This window comes from Festucalex cinctus, chromosome 10, assembly GCF_051991245.1.
Source record: "Festucalex cinctus isolate MCC-2025b chromosome 10, RoL_Fcin_1.0, whole genome shotgun sequence".
NCBI classification, from domain to species: Eukaryota; Metazoa; Chordata; class Actinopteri; order Syngnathiformes; family Syngnathidae; genus Festucalex; species Festucalex cinctus.
Genome location: NC_135420.1, coordinates 8,053,218 through 8,067,608, shown reverse-complemented (window position 1 = coordinate 8,067,608; position 14,391 = coordinate 8,053,218). Strand labels below are relative to the sequence as shown.

General features: G+C 39.6%; 1 protein-coding gene and 1 non-coding gene across 3 annotated transcripts; one reads left to right on the top strand and one right to left on the bottom strand.

Moving 5' to 3' along the window:
• Window positions 1-462: 462 nt before the first annotated feature.
• Window positions 463-6,996, top strand: dmrt2b (doublesex and mab-3 related transcription factor 2b). 2 transcript variants are annotated; one of them, XM_077535414.1, is made up of 4 exons: window positions 463-770; window positions 1,019-1,375; window positions 2,802-2,910; window positions 4,853-6,996. In XM_077535414.1, the coding sequence occupies exons 2-4, from the start codon at window positions 1,199-1,201 to the stop codon at window positions 5,677-5,679; spliced, it is 1,113 nt and encodes a 370-aa protein (XP_077391540.1). In that variant the 5' UTR covers window positions 463-770; window positions 1,019-1,198; the 3' UTR covers window positions 5,680-6,996. The 2 variants fall into 2 exon arrangements, with proteins under 2 accessions (XP_077391540.1, XP_077391539.1); XM_077535413.1 differs by having other exon boundaries at window positions 463-1,375.
• Window positions 6,997-14,212: 7,216 nt separating this feature from the next.
• Window positions 14,213-14,283, bottom strand: trnag-gcc (transfer RNA glycine (anticodon GCC)). Its single transcript has one exon. It is a non-coding gene; the product is annotated as a tRNA-Gly (tRNA).
• Between the last annotated feature and the right edge of the window lie 108 nt (window positions 14,284-14,391).

Below are 14,391 nucleotides of genomic sequence, written 5' to 3'. Positions count from 1 at the left end.
ATCAAATTCTATGGAATCGCATGTTAGTTTATCTGCATGTCAAATACACAATTATTATAAAGCATGTAGCTGCATACATAGGTGCTGAATAGAGCTTTTAGCATGATCTTAAAAAGCAAGGTTGCTGCCTACTAATTTTTTAGCCCCCTGGGTTTGGGGCGGGAATCACTTTAAGGCCTCACCACCTCAATGCCACGCCAAAGTCAAAATGTTTTCCAAATTGTCCTATGACTGCATGCGCATGATTATAGTAATAGGCTTTAAAATAATCACGCAGTGTAAAAATTACCCAACTGCCATAATTTTAGCATTAAATTTGATGTGGAGTCTACAAGGCTTTTTTTTTTTTTTTTTTACGCCAAGTTGTAGGCTATCTTTGTTTTCAATCTTTCCATGTTGAGACAACTTCCTGGGTGGCCTGGGTACTTAAAGGCAGGGCAGGTAAGGAGCTTAAATAGAGAAAGTGACTTGTTCAGTCGCAGGTGGGCTCTCCCGAATGTTTGCTCACGCGCGGGCGCCGCAAGGACTTGGAAGCATTTGTGGCTCTCTTGTTTTTAGTCTTGTTTTTAGAAGGCGCGTCAGATAGCAGCTGAGTGAGAGGGGCTTAATATTTCAGACGTCTGGCGGTAGGCTGCAAAGTTTCCACCTTAAACCATCGCTTACAGTTGCTGGCTGATTCAGACAACAGCAATGCTTCGTGTTAGGAGTTCGTGCGGATGAACCACCACGCTATATGTGTCATCTGAGTCAACTGGACTTTTAGTCTTCAGGTTAAGCCTTCTTAATTCTTTTTTCTCCTTTTAAAAAAAAAAAAAAAAAAATGTATTTTTGTCATTAGTATGATTAGTTTTAGTTAGCTGAGATAAATTAACATATATTAAACAAATGTTTTTTGTTTGTTTGTTTGTTTGTTTGTTTTTTGTTTTTTTAACGTACCAGTATGTCGGATCAATTCGGCATATTAAAGGCCTATAGATGAAGTGTGGTTACGCAATACTTTTCACAAATGTCCACTCAGTTAGAAGAAGGTCTGCACGTGGAAACAACAGAACAACTTGATGCAGCAAAATATGAAGACTTGGTTTTCTTGACAAGTCCTGATGGATGCTTGGGCAAGTTGAGCGTGAACGACGGCCCAGCGCGGACCTGCGGGGACGGCGGAGAGAATAAATCGTCGCCGCAGGAGAAGTCGCTCAAGATGAGCCGAAGTCCCAAATGCGCCCGCTGCCGGAATCACGGCGTGGTTTCGTGCTTGAAAGGTCACAAACGCTTGTGCCGCTGGAGGGACTGCGGCTGTGCCTGCTGCCTGCTGGTGGTGCAGCGGCAGCGCGTCATGGCGGCGCAGGTCGCACTGAGGAGGCAACAGGCTGCTGAGGTGAGGAGGGAACTGCTGGGGATGTGTCAGATCAGCTTAGTCGGGGAGACATTCAGTGAAAATAGTTGACCAATGTTACTCATAAGAGTATTAGTAAGAAAAGAAAGACGCTCAGTTTCCAAGGTAACTGTTGTCTCTAACAATTGTCCATAGCAAGAATAGGCCTAATTATTGTGTTATTTTTTGCATTATTACCGGTACATAAACGTTAAACACCACCACTATTTATTAACATCCAATACAATAAGCATTTCTTGATACCAATTTAACATGCTTGATAATGTCACATATTGCCAGACTGTAATAGTTTCGTTATCTTGACAAACATGTTTACAGAATGCATGGATGCAATGCAGCTGTGTCTACATGCACAGTTATGGGGCATATGGCTCAAGTGTGAGTAGGTTGTCTCTTAACTTGAAGGTTGTGAGCTCGATCCTAGCCTCTGTGACCGGGTCCTTGAGCAAGATACTGGACCAGTTGTTCTGTGAATGAGACAATCTTAAAGCACATATTTTGAAGGTAGAAAAGCACTAAACAAGTGGAAGACCATTTAATGTTATCTCTCTGACCATCAATCGCAAAAAAAAAATAAAATAAAAAAATACTGTCAGATCACATTTTTTATTTCAATATTTAGGTTCATCTGTCGTGAATGTACCTTATTGAAAGTGTGGTCATTTAATCATGCATAACATTTAATTATTATGTGGAACTATACATTTACGATACAACTTCATTGTAATCATAAATTAAGAGGAACACAAGGACAATTGGTTTAATTTTTCGTTGAATGTGAGTGTTGTATACATTGTTACGATTTCATGTTGTAAGTAGGTGCATGTACACCATGGAGGAAAAAAAATACTTTGTAAAAACCAGCAAACACACAAACAAAAACAATCTTATTTCAAAATGTGTTAAAGTGCACGAGCATGAAATTAACCAACAAAGAAACACTGCACAACAAATAAATAGCAAAAAAATAAATAAAAAATCCTCAGTTAAATAAATCTCAACGTGGAGAATGAGGCAGAAAAATACGTTAAAATTAATGTAGATGAAATATATACAGTAAATCTACAAATTTGTTTTATTGTACGCTTCAACATATCGCTGGCAATGAGCCGAAATCCTCTGTGTCCATATTTGGTCAATTTCAATCATTATTATTAGTCCCCACTTGTTATATAATTGTAGTGTTGAAAATGGCTCACTCTCTTTGATGCTGCAATATTCATGGCTCAACAAATATGTAATTTCCTCAAAATCGATGATTTTGGAGGAGATGTGAGGATTCCTCCTGATGTCAGCAATGCATATATTTGCACAGCACATGCACAACTAATGATCTCTTTGCTGATGTATTCTCTCAATTTATTCTCAATGTCCAAATGTTTACTTCTTGTTGCCTCGTGTCTTTCAGGGTAAGCGAGGTGTCAAGTGTCAAGCAAATCATTCAACGAGAACTTTATTTCAGCGCTCTACTGGGGCGGCAGAGCCAAGTATGCGGCAGACCAAGAGCCTCCTGCAGGGTAAAGTTGAATCAAATTCGCCTTTATTTGTCAGTCAGTTTAAATTAAGGATTTTACTGTTGCCATGCCGACTAAAGTCAAATAAGGACTACCAACCTTTTGATAATATCAATTTTATCTAGCGTGAATTGTGTCAAATTTGTAGGCCTGAAATCTAATTACCTTCAGACGGGGCGCATAAATGCACAGTAAATTCTGTAGTCTAAATTTGACTATTTAGAGTAAATTTGATTCTATTTAGAGAGGAACCAAAGAGACTCACTTTTAGAGTAGGCAAAGATGTACACTAGGAAGAGTGTAAAATAAAAAAAAATAGGAAAAATAAATAAATAAAAGTCACTCAAGGGTTAAGGAACAAACACACGACCTTCAGCTTTGGAGATTGCCACACTACCTGCTAGTGATGTGACCTTCACGAACGAACCAAATCTTTTGAACGGCTCGTCATTGTGAACGATGAGAACCGGGTCTTCGTGGGGAGCCGTTCAATTCAGCTTCAATTCAAGCTGAAGGTTGTGAGTGAGTTCACTCCTCCACCCTTGAGGCACTTTTATTTTTCCAGTTCCTTATTTTACTCTCTTCCAAGTGTAAATATTAGTCTAAAACTGAGTGTATTTGGTCCCACTCTAAATAGAGTCAACTTTACGCAACCAAATTTACTGTGTGTGCAGTTACTTATGATGACTAGGGATGTCATGATACCAGAAATTTAGTAGTCGATGCCGATACCATTGAAATTCCACGATTCTCGATGCCATTTCGATACCACGGTAAAAGTAAAAAGTAAACACTAAATCCCATGTACTTCAACATACACTCCTTTATTAGAAGTGAACAACCAACGATACTGTGTGCATAAACAGAACAATTGGCATGTAGCTTTAAAGCATTAAAATAAAATACTGTGCATTAAAGTATTAAACAATTGAGTAAACAATAAAATAAAATACTGTACATGTACAGCAGGCTAGCTTTTAGTATTAAACACTAAAATAAAAACAAAAATGCATCACAGTGCATGTAGCATAAAAAATAAAAATAATTATAAAAATGTGCTGTGATTATTTACCGACCAGTTGCAGCACAAAGCCTTTTTCTAGTATTAAACAGTAAAATAAAATAATGTGAATCCGTCCGTGTAGCCTTCAAGTATAAAACAATAACCCAAAATACTGTGCATGTTGCCGTCAGGTATATACACACACAAACAAACAAAATAACGAAGGTGATTCGGTAAATTAGCTACCCGGCAACATTACCTAATTTTATTATTCGGGACAGACGAGGCTAAACATAACGCTAACGTTACTTCGCCAAGCAGCTCATTTAGTGTGGGGTCATCATACTAACGTTATTAGTTTAGGTATGGGCAACAATGATAACACGGGAATTAAATGCACTCACCTTTAATTCTTTGTACAAGTCTGGATGTCGATCTTTTATATGTTTCGCTGAATTACACCCCCCCCCCTCGTCTGGAAACTGTTTCGGCATCTTTTGCAATCAGGTATTTGAGGATCGATTATTAATCCTTGCTCATCAACCTCAAATCCAAAGTACATCCACACGTGACTTTTGGCATGTTTCTTCTCAACTAATTGAGAAGTTGAAGACAACGCAGATGTGTGGGCTACTGCCATGTTTCACACTTTGATTGTTGTTAGCGCGGCAGGGCAGTCACGTGACGTCATTAGACGTTGCGTGGGTTACCAGATAACCTCTCATTTACACCCCCAAAACAACACAAAAGATCCAGATCGGCCGCCTTGGTACCAACGGTGCTTCGGGTATTGTAGAAAAGGCAGTGCCGTCACATTTTCAGATTCTTGGCATCGACTTGGTACCGAAGTATCGGTTCTCGTGACAACCCTACTTACGACTTCTTTCTATTTGACTGAAATGAATATAATATAACCTTAATATGTGTCTGTGGAAACTGCAGGGCTGATCGCAGAGGAAGGCAGCGATACCTGTTGTTTCAAGAAGATTCCGTGTGACCATGCACACGTCACAAACCCCACAATTAGTGTCCGCATGAGGAAGAGACGAACATTTGCTGACAAGGAGCTGGAGAACGTGATGCTGGCGCGCGAGCTCACACAGAGAGAGTTCCAGAATGACTTTTCCTTTTCCTACTCGACCTTGCTCCCCGAAATTCATCCAGTGCCTCTACACGTCACACCTAGCTTGCAGCCATTCAACAAAGTCCCTTCACTTGCAGGGACATCCAGCTTTGGGTCTGTGTGTAATAGATTTAAGCCCCAGCAAGACTGTGACTTCCATTTCTATCACTGTTTCCATTTTAAGAGCACATCAGGTTCAAAAAGTGACTATGGTGACTTTCAGGTGTGTAAAAGCTCAGGGCAAAATAGAGATAAGAAGGATGAGGTGCAGCAAGGCTGGAAAGGCTGTGAAGATAAATCAGAGCTGACACCTTTGCCTTCACGGCAAACCCTCAAACAGCGTAGTAGCACTTTGTTGGGTCAGGACCCCTTCAAAGCTGACTCAAAACCAAGAGAAATTCAAGACTCAAATGTCACATGCTCTATTTTTGCATCAGATCAGGCGATCCTGGACTTGCCAAATGTCAGAGCCCCCAGCAGGACCTTTGATCCATTAGCGCTGACAGCTCGAGGCCGGTGTGCCGACACTCCCGCCGCCCTGGCGCATCCTCGGGAAGACTCTGTCAAGAGCCTTCCTGGCAGCACAGGCAGGACTCCAGCTGTGACGCCACTACCTTTTTCAGTGGAAGCTCTGCTAAGGGCTTGACAAGCCAACGGAAAGTACTTGGCTTTGTTTATGCGCAGGGATCACTTTGACATTTGAACTATACATACAGAATTACTAAGTTGTGTTTCGCTGACTGAGGAGCTGGTTTCTATTAGAGCAAGGATGGCACTCAGCAGGGTGCAGACCTCAACCAAGGTTGAAAAAAATGCATTTGTATCAAAAACTGATGTTCCAAAATGTGATGTGATTTCATTGGTCCAAGCCCCACCTTTCTGCAAAGTGTCATGGAAAAAAAAAAAAAAAAAAAAAAAAAGCACATTAGATAATCCTGCTTCTTAACGCACATATGACAATGACATTTGGAAAATGATTACAGTACAGTACAGGAAAATCTGTTTTGCTGTATTTTAAACAGTACAGCGGAACCTAAAATGATTAACTTTTCAAGTTATACATTTTTTTTGCAGGGAATCTGCCTCTAGTTAACATACATGTTTTGTTATGCAAACTGCCTCAATATCAAAAATCGGACAGATCAGTGCTGTGCTTCTCGCACTGTAACAGTGCTAGTCTTAAAATTAAAGCACAAAAACACTTGTTCGTTTAGCGTGTCTTCATTGTGAAGTATATTTTCACTTGTATAATGCTGTATTTTCAATCGTATATATGTGTGTGTGCATATATATATATATATATATATATATATATATATATATATATATATATATATATATATATATATATATATATATATATATATATATATCAGGGTCCGACCCAGATTAATTGCATTTCCCTTCATTTCAATGATAAAATTGAACTAGGTTTACGAAAGCTTTGAGTTCATTTAATTTTGAATTAGGTTTGCATATTGAGGTACCACTGTATTAGAATTATGCTATATACATATATTTACATATATCTGAGAACTGTCAGCTGTCATGTTTAGGATCATGAACATAAAGAATTTAACAGAAGTGGGCACTTCCATCTCTCCTTTGGTCCCGTCGTTGACAGATGCCCACATTTGCCGCGGGTGCTTTTTGATGTGAAGCCTCGAAATAATATACGACAGATGAAAACCTGTTCAGTCGATGGTCAGTCCGTGTATTTTTTCGAGGCTTCACATCATAAAGCATTTGCCAAAAATGTGGGCATCAGTTAACGATGGGGCTGAAGGAGAGCCGCAAGTGCCCACCTCTTGCATTTATATCACATCACATTAAATATTACCCTTACCAGTCAAAGTTGAACAAAACGCTAAGCGTTGAGTATGTTTCTTTTGTCATCCCTTTTCTAGTAAATAAAGCATTTCAATAAAGTTGTCTTTGTGTGAATCTGGTGCAAAGAACTGATCAGCCATTTACAATGACATCCATTGTGCATGAATAAAATGTGTTAAACTTTTATTTTTTATTTTATTTTATTTATTTATTTATTTATTTTTTTTTGGGGGGGGGGGGGGGGTTACATGCGATTACCACATTTGAACCATGTGAAACTGAAAATTAAGTACTTTTTAAAAAGTGAAAGAAAGGATAATTACATTTTTAAGACTTTTAAAGTTGGGTGAAGTATTAAAACAATAGACACTAACACAATCAAACTAATCTCACACTAAATTGTTTACTCACAGAGCTGTTTGAATGAAAGTTGTCAGCTATATTTACAGTAGAAAGGCAGTAAGGTATGTCAGAAAAGCCCAAACTACAAACTTTGAATTTTCCCTCAGTGTGGCTAGACGATAATTAAACAGCATATCCTATTGTATTTTTGCTTCTTGAAATGAAAACAGTCGCGGCAGCACAAATTCTTGATGAAAAATGAAAATACACCAGCAGATTTGACGTGGGATCCGATCTATTCCAATCTGTCCTTTACATGTGCCACTACATTAATCAGAACAGCTACGCAAAAAAAAAAAAAAAAAAATCTAATTTATCAAGATGGAGTTCAGCCACTTACTGTATTTATTAGTTGTGATTGTTTTTACACATTCATTAAAGCAACAGCATGATAAAAATAAAGTTCCATTTATGGAAAAACAACCTATTCCGTCGCGGGCAAGTTCTGGTTGCTCAGTTCACCTAAGTTAAATGCATTGATTGCTAAGCGGAATTTTCACATTATTTACTGTCTCTGCGGCAAAAAAAAAAAAAAAAAAAAGCATGCGTGTTGGTGGTTCCGCTGCTGATGTGCAGACAGTATATTTTAAATTTGAATGACCTGTCAAATGCATGTTGGAGCGTTCCACCAAGGTGCACTACGCACTGTGCATACTCGGCATATTGACAATGCTTGATTTGATTTGATTTTTATTGAACATATAAACAGGCAAACAGCAGAGAAAAAAAACAACAGAAATCAAAAGAAAAGAAAAGAAAAGAAAATCCCAATAAAATAATCAATCAATCATAACTTACATGTTCAAAAGGGAGTAGGAAGAAGTTAAAAACTTATCTAGTCCTACACCTTTTACTTTATATACTAAAACTTATTTCATTATTAATACAAGACCAATATACTATTTTTAAAATAAAATATATAAACCAGGTTATATATACATAAGTGCACTTAGACATATTCACATTTTCCAAAAACATATATACATGAATTTCCTAAACATATACCATAATACCTATCTAAATCATTTACACATACTCACATATACAATTTTCATACTCTGGTCTGACATAAGTAATTTTTTTTTACTTTACTTTTAAACATTTTTTTAAACTCCAGAAGTGAGTCACAATTTTTCAGATCAATTCCCAAATAATTCCATAAATCAACACCTTTTACAGATACACACCTTTGCTTAATATTTGTTCTTGTTTTGTTTTTTTTGTAGACACTTGTACCCCTTATATCATAAGGACTGTGTCTAATTTCAAATAACTTCTGAGCACTGTGGCAGAGTCAATTGTTGTAAACTGTACATTATTTGTGCTATTTTAAACTCAACCAAGTCGTAAAATTTCATTGCATTTAATTTAATAAATAGTGGATGTGTTGGTTCTGTATATTTTAATCGATTAATAATTCTTATAGCTCTCTTTTGCAATTTGAAAACGGAGTTGGTATTTGTTTTATATGCATTAGGTCAAATATGGTAATAATAGTGATAATAGTGATAGTGGTAATAGTGACAATGCTGCCAATGTTTGACTAAAAACAATCGTCATTCGGGTTACAGGTACTTTTTCTTAGCATGAGAAATTAAAGATAAGCGTGAGTGTGTGAATGGACAAAAATTTGTGAGTCTCACGCTCAGTGCGTGAGAGTTGACAGCCCTGAATATGGATTAGTCATATTATCGCCTCTACATATTATGTACAGTACTGGTCTATTTTTTGTAATTTTCTTTGAAATATACAGTCTCTGTAGTATTTCATAACCTGGCAATAGCCAGATGGATATGCGCTTCACTCAAGTGAGTTCTCCGCAATATCCATCTGGTACCTCTCCACAGTAATTTGGTCAGGAAAGGCGGGATAATCTGTACAATAATTTGAGCAGATTGGATGATGGGGCATTCTACACGTTTGTTTTAACCAATCACGCTCTCAGGACCACAGAAGAACACTGCCAATAAGCGAAGTGTGCATTAAGTTTGCGCATGCGCGAGGGAAAAAAACGAGGCTACCAACTACCCTATCAATTTGAATGGCGGAGATTAGAATGGTGACAATATTTGCCTAACTGTACACTATAAAGCTTGCAAGTCAACTTCCCCGATATCAGTAAACCACATGCTATGCATGTTAATAAAAAACAGCAACTTTCCAGCCGTTGAAACGTTTCTATCAGAGGCGATTCCATCGGATCCAATTCATTTTCAATGACCGTTTGGTAGTTTCGCCTACCCACAATGCACCACGCCGCTACCCATAATGCACCTTGAATTCGAGATGCGCACTTCGCTTATACTCTAACTGGTGGGGGCGGGTGGGGGTCTGGGGGTGGGGGGTTAAAACGCTGCCAAAACTCCGCAAATCCTCGTAAATTCATACTTGAAACTTGAAGCCACGTGGTGGTGATGTGGGTGGGAGTAGGAAGCGGAAGTGAACTTCAGTCCAATCATCTTTTCTGTTTGCTGAGCAAAGTAGGTCTAACACCATCCATCCATTCATTTTCTTGACCGCTTATTCCTCACAAGGGTCGCGGGGGGTGCTGGAGCCTATCTCAGCTTCCTACTCCCAACCACATCACCACCGCGTGGCTTCAAGTTTCAAGTATGAAGTTACGAGGATTCGCGGAGTTTTGACAGTGTTCTAACGTGGTCCCGTGAGTGTCGCTGTTGTGCAATTGACTATGAATTACAGTTTAAAAATAACATTGGAAAACATTTTCAGTGTTTCAGCCTTATAGTTACAAGTTTTAAAAATGATCACAATTTACAGGTTTAAAAAATGGGACACAAATTAATGCCCAGGGAAAACAATGCGAAAATGCCATTTTTGAAACTTGATTTGTGACCGTTTTGAACCTCTGAAACTTTGTGGGTGAAACACGGTAAAATTAAATTAGGGGGAAAAAAATGTTGGCTTTTTGAATGATTTAATATGCTTTTTGGAGATTCTAACCCAGTTTTGAGGTTTGCAAATATTTTTTTAACGTTTTGAGAACGTTCAGAGTTTACAGGTATCAAAAACGTGAAACAAATCAATGATGAGGGAAAACAATGCCAAAATGTCATTTTTGAAACCGTTTTGAACCTCTGAAAATTTGTGGGTGAAACACTGTAAAGTCATACTTTTAAAAATGTGTGTCTTTTCTTATCACTTATTTTTATTTTAAAACTTTTTCAGTCATTCAAAAAAATATTTTCAAAGATTCAAAACAAATTTTTTGAGATTCAAAACAATTTTTTGGAGATTCAAAACAAATTTTCAGTCATACAAAAATGTTTTCGGAGATTCAAACCCTTATTATGAGTTTTCCAGTATTGGCAGGATTCTGATTCCATACAAACGACCCAAGCATCCAGCAGTTCCTGGCTGAAAAGAACTTAGGCGTTCCGGAGCAACCTCTCTACTCTCCATCCTGACTTTCTAAATTTTTCCCCTCTTTAGCTCAAGAGACTCCAGGGAAATTACTCCGAATGGAAAAACTTTCAATTTGAACTTTGGATTTGAAATATATCTTGTGACACCAGTCCTGGAACACCCATCTTCCAATATATATATTTTTAAAATATATCAATTACACAATCATATTGATGAAAAAAAGAATGGAAATTTGTTCAAAAGACAATGGGACAGAGTCAGTGTTGCCAAGGAAACATTTCTTTTGTTTGCAGAACCTGGCGCAGGCAGTTTGTTTGAAGATGCATTTGATCTATATCCGCTATTTACTTTTTTCCCCTCTCATTTTTTTCTACGCTACTCTGTAATCTCGTTGAGATGGAGGTCAGATACGGTTAACAACTCTGGACCTTGTGGCGTCAACACAGGTGATAGCGCTCTCTTTGTTTGCCCGTATCTGCCATCACATCGGAATGCTTTTCTATCTCCCCACAGACCAGCTGAGGGCTGGCTGGCACAAAGAAAGATGTGGCTGTGACTTTGAAAGCACTGACAACGTGAAATTGTGTTGCATCCTATGCTATCAACAGAGACTTGTCCAAAAATGTAGCATATCTTTTTCCTGTGAAAGCACACATTTTAATCTTCTAAGATTAAATGAGAAGCATACATCACAAAGGGAAGATAATGACTTTTGTAGAAAATAATACCGAGGATATAAATCAATTCTCTCACCAGCAAAACAAGTGGCAATGCTCATTCATCCCCAGCATATCATTGCTGTGTCCTTAGAGAGGATATGTTGCATCTTATTAGAGAGTTTCTCTTCACTAAAATGCACAACACGTCCACTCATTCTTGATAAAATTGTGCTCGGGACAGAAAGATTACCTTCATTGCTTTGCATTCTTTGGAAATGGTTCCATCTGTAATGACCAGCATAATAATATTTTTATTTTGTGGGCCAGGGGAAGAAATGAATGGGCAAAAGGACATCGGGCCTATGCTGAGTGAAGGCCGCACTGCTGACAAAGCACTTTCAACAAGCTGAAACATGTTTTTGGATAAGAAACTCCACACTCAACCCATCTTGTTTCCCTGCCCTCTACCTGTAGTCGCCTACTCAACTCCTGCAGTTTGCGTTCTCTTTGAGTTACTAATTTCCACTTCAGTTGGATTGATTTCACTCCGTCCACAGTAGAAAAGCTTTGTTTTGGCATCACTCTTGCCGAGCTTTATATATTTACATGAACTAGAATAACAGGGTTGTAAATGAAGCCAATTCTTCCAAAACTCTTCAAAGTGACATTCATTGTCCAAGTATTACTTGTCACTTGAGGTCGACTAGCATTTAGTCCAGGGTGTAGTCGGCCTTTCACATGAAACCGGCTGGGATGAAGGATGAGGTTTCGGCTAGGTCCAGAAAAGTGATACAATAAATGGATGCATTTCTTTGTACAGTTTTGAAAGGAACATGCATGCCAGAGTGCTTTTTTTCAGACCATCATCATTTTCCATCAATGCTCAGTAAAATGTTACGTAATTCATTATTAATGTGCGTGTAGGGGTGCGTGTGCACGTGTGTGTGAGGGAGTTCAGGCATTTTTAATGTGTTAAAGCCCATAGAATTTGTATGTGGTGCTGGATTGTATTGCTCGTATCAATACATAATCTTAAATGTCATTATTCTTAACAAAATATTCAGCTCAAGAGCTCAGTGGCACTCCTAAATGGTACTGGCATGTTACTTGTTAGTACTCACCGATACCACTGTTTTAATGCAGTATCGGTATCGGTACAACGCTAGTTCTTAAGGACCACGGTTGCCAGCCTCTGCTCTCGTGAACTGTGTCCTGAAAGGCAAAGAAAGGCCTCAAAATAAAATTAGCTACCTGGAAGGAAGTACCGGTTGCACTTGCATTGGTCACGAATCGAACCCTCCCGCAAGGCAGACGAGAATTCTACCACTGAACCACCACTGCTTGTGTTGTGGCTTAAATGCGGTATGTGGTAATAGGTAGAAGCCTGTCCCTGCAAAACGAGCTCCTGCTTGAGAAGAAGTCGGTAACCCTGGTATTCATGAGCCGCAGTCCTGCATGTCACCAGGCTGTGTTGGAGGAGGGAGATCTTTAATTCTATCCCTGAACCACCAATGCCTATGTGCTTGTTCTCTTGTGTAATTATCTGGACATAGGCAGAAGCCTGTCCCTTCAAAAAAAAACAAAAAAACAGTGGAGATCCTCCTTGCGAAGAAGGAGGCGACCCTGGTATTCATGAGCCGCAGTCCTACGTGTCAACTGTGTTGGAGGAGGGAGATACTTTAAGCAGACAAGCGTGTGGCTCTCGAGGACCACAGTTGCCTGCCTCTATTCTCATGAACTCGGTCGCTATATATCAAAACACAGAAGAGTGTCAGAACAAACCCAGTAACAGAATGAAGTACGAGGTGAACATGCATTGGCCGGGAATGGAACCCAGGCCTCCCGTGTGGCAGGCAAGAAATCTACCACTGAACCACCAATGCATATATTTTTGTGCTCTTGTGCAATTATGTGGACACAGGCAGAAGCCTGTCCCTGCACAAAAAACTGGAGCTGCTCCTTGAGAAGAACGAGGCAACCCTGGTATTCATGAGCCGCAGTCCTCCGTGTCAACTGTGTTGGAGGAGGGAGATACTTAAAGCAGACAAGCGTGTGGCTCTCGAGGACCACGGTTGCCTGCCTCTATTCTCATGAACTCGGTCGCTATATATCAAAACACAGAAGAGTGTCAGAACAAACCCAGTAACACAAAATGAAGTAAGAGGTCAATGTGCATTGGCCGGGAATCGAACACAGGTCACCCTTGTGGCAGGCAAGAATTCTACCACTGAACCACCAATGCCTATGTGCTTCTTCTCTTGTGTAATTATGTGGACATAGGCAGAAGCCTGTCCCTGCAAAAAAAAAAAAAAAAAAAAACAGTGGAGCTCCTCCTTGAGAAGAAGGAGGAGGAGTCGACCCTGGTATTCATTAGCCGCAGTCCTGCGTGTCACCTGTGTTGGGGGAGGGAGATACTTAAAGCAGACAAGGGTGTGGCTCTTGAGGATCACGGGTGCCTGCCTCTATTCTCATTAACTCTGTCGCAATAGATCAAGACACAGAAGAGTGTAAAAACAAACCCAGTACCATAGAATGAAGTAAGAGGTGAACATGCATTGGCCGGGAATCGAACCCGGGCCTCCCACGTAGCAAGGGAGAATTCTGCCACTGAAACAACAATGCCTATGTTCTTGTTCTCTTGTGTAATTATGTGGACATAGGCAGAAGCCTGTCCCTGCACAAAATGGAGCTCCTCAAGAAGAACGAGGCGACCCTGGTATTCATGAGCCGCAGTCCTACGTGTCAACTGTGTTGGAGGAGGGAAATACTTAAAGCAGACAAGCGCGTGGCTCTCGAGGACCACGGTTGCCTGCCTCTCTTCTCATGAACTCGGTCGCTATATATCAAAACAGAGAAGAGTGTCAGAACAAACCCAGTAATACAGAATGAAGTAAGAGGTCAATGAGCATTGGCCGGGAAACGAACCCAGGTCTCCCGCGTGGCAGGCGAGAATTCTACCACTGAACCACCAATGCCTATATTTTTCTGCTCTTGTGTAATTATGTGGACACAGGTTGAAGCCTGTCCCTGCAAAAAAAACAGTAGAGCTCCTCCTTGAGAAGAAGGAGGCGACCTGGGTATTC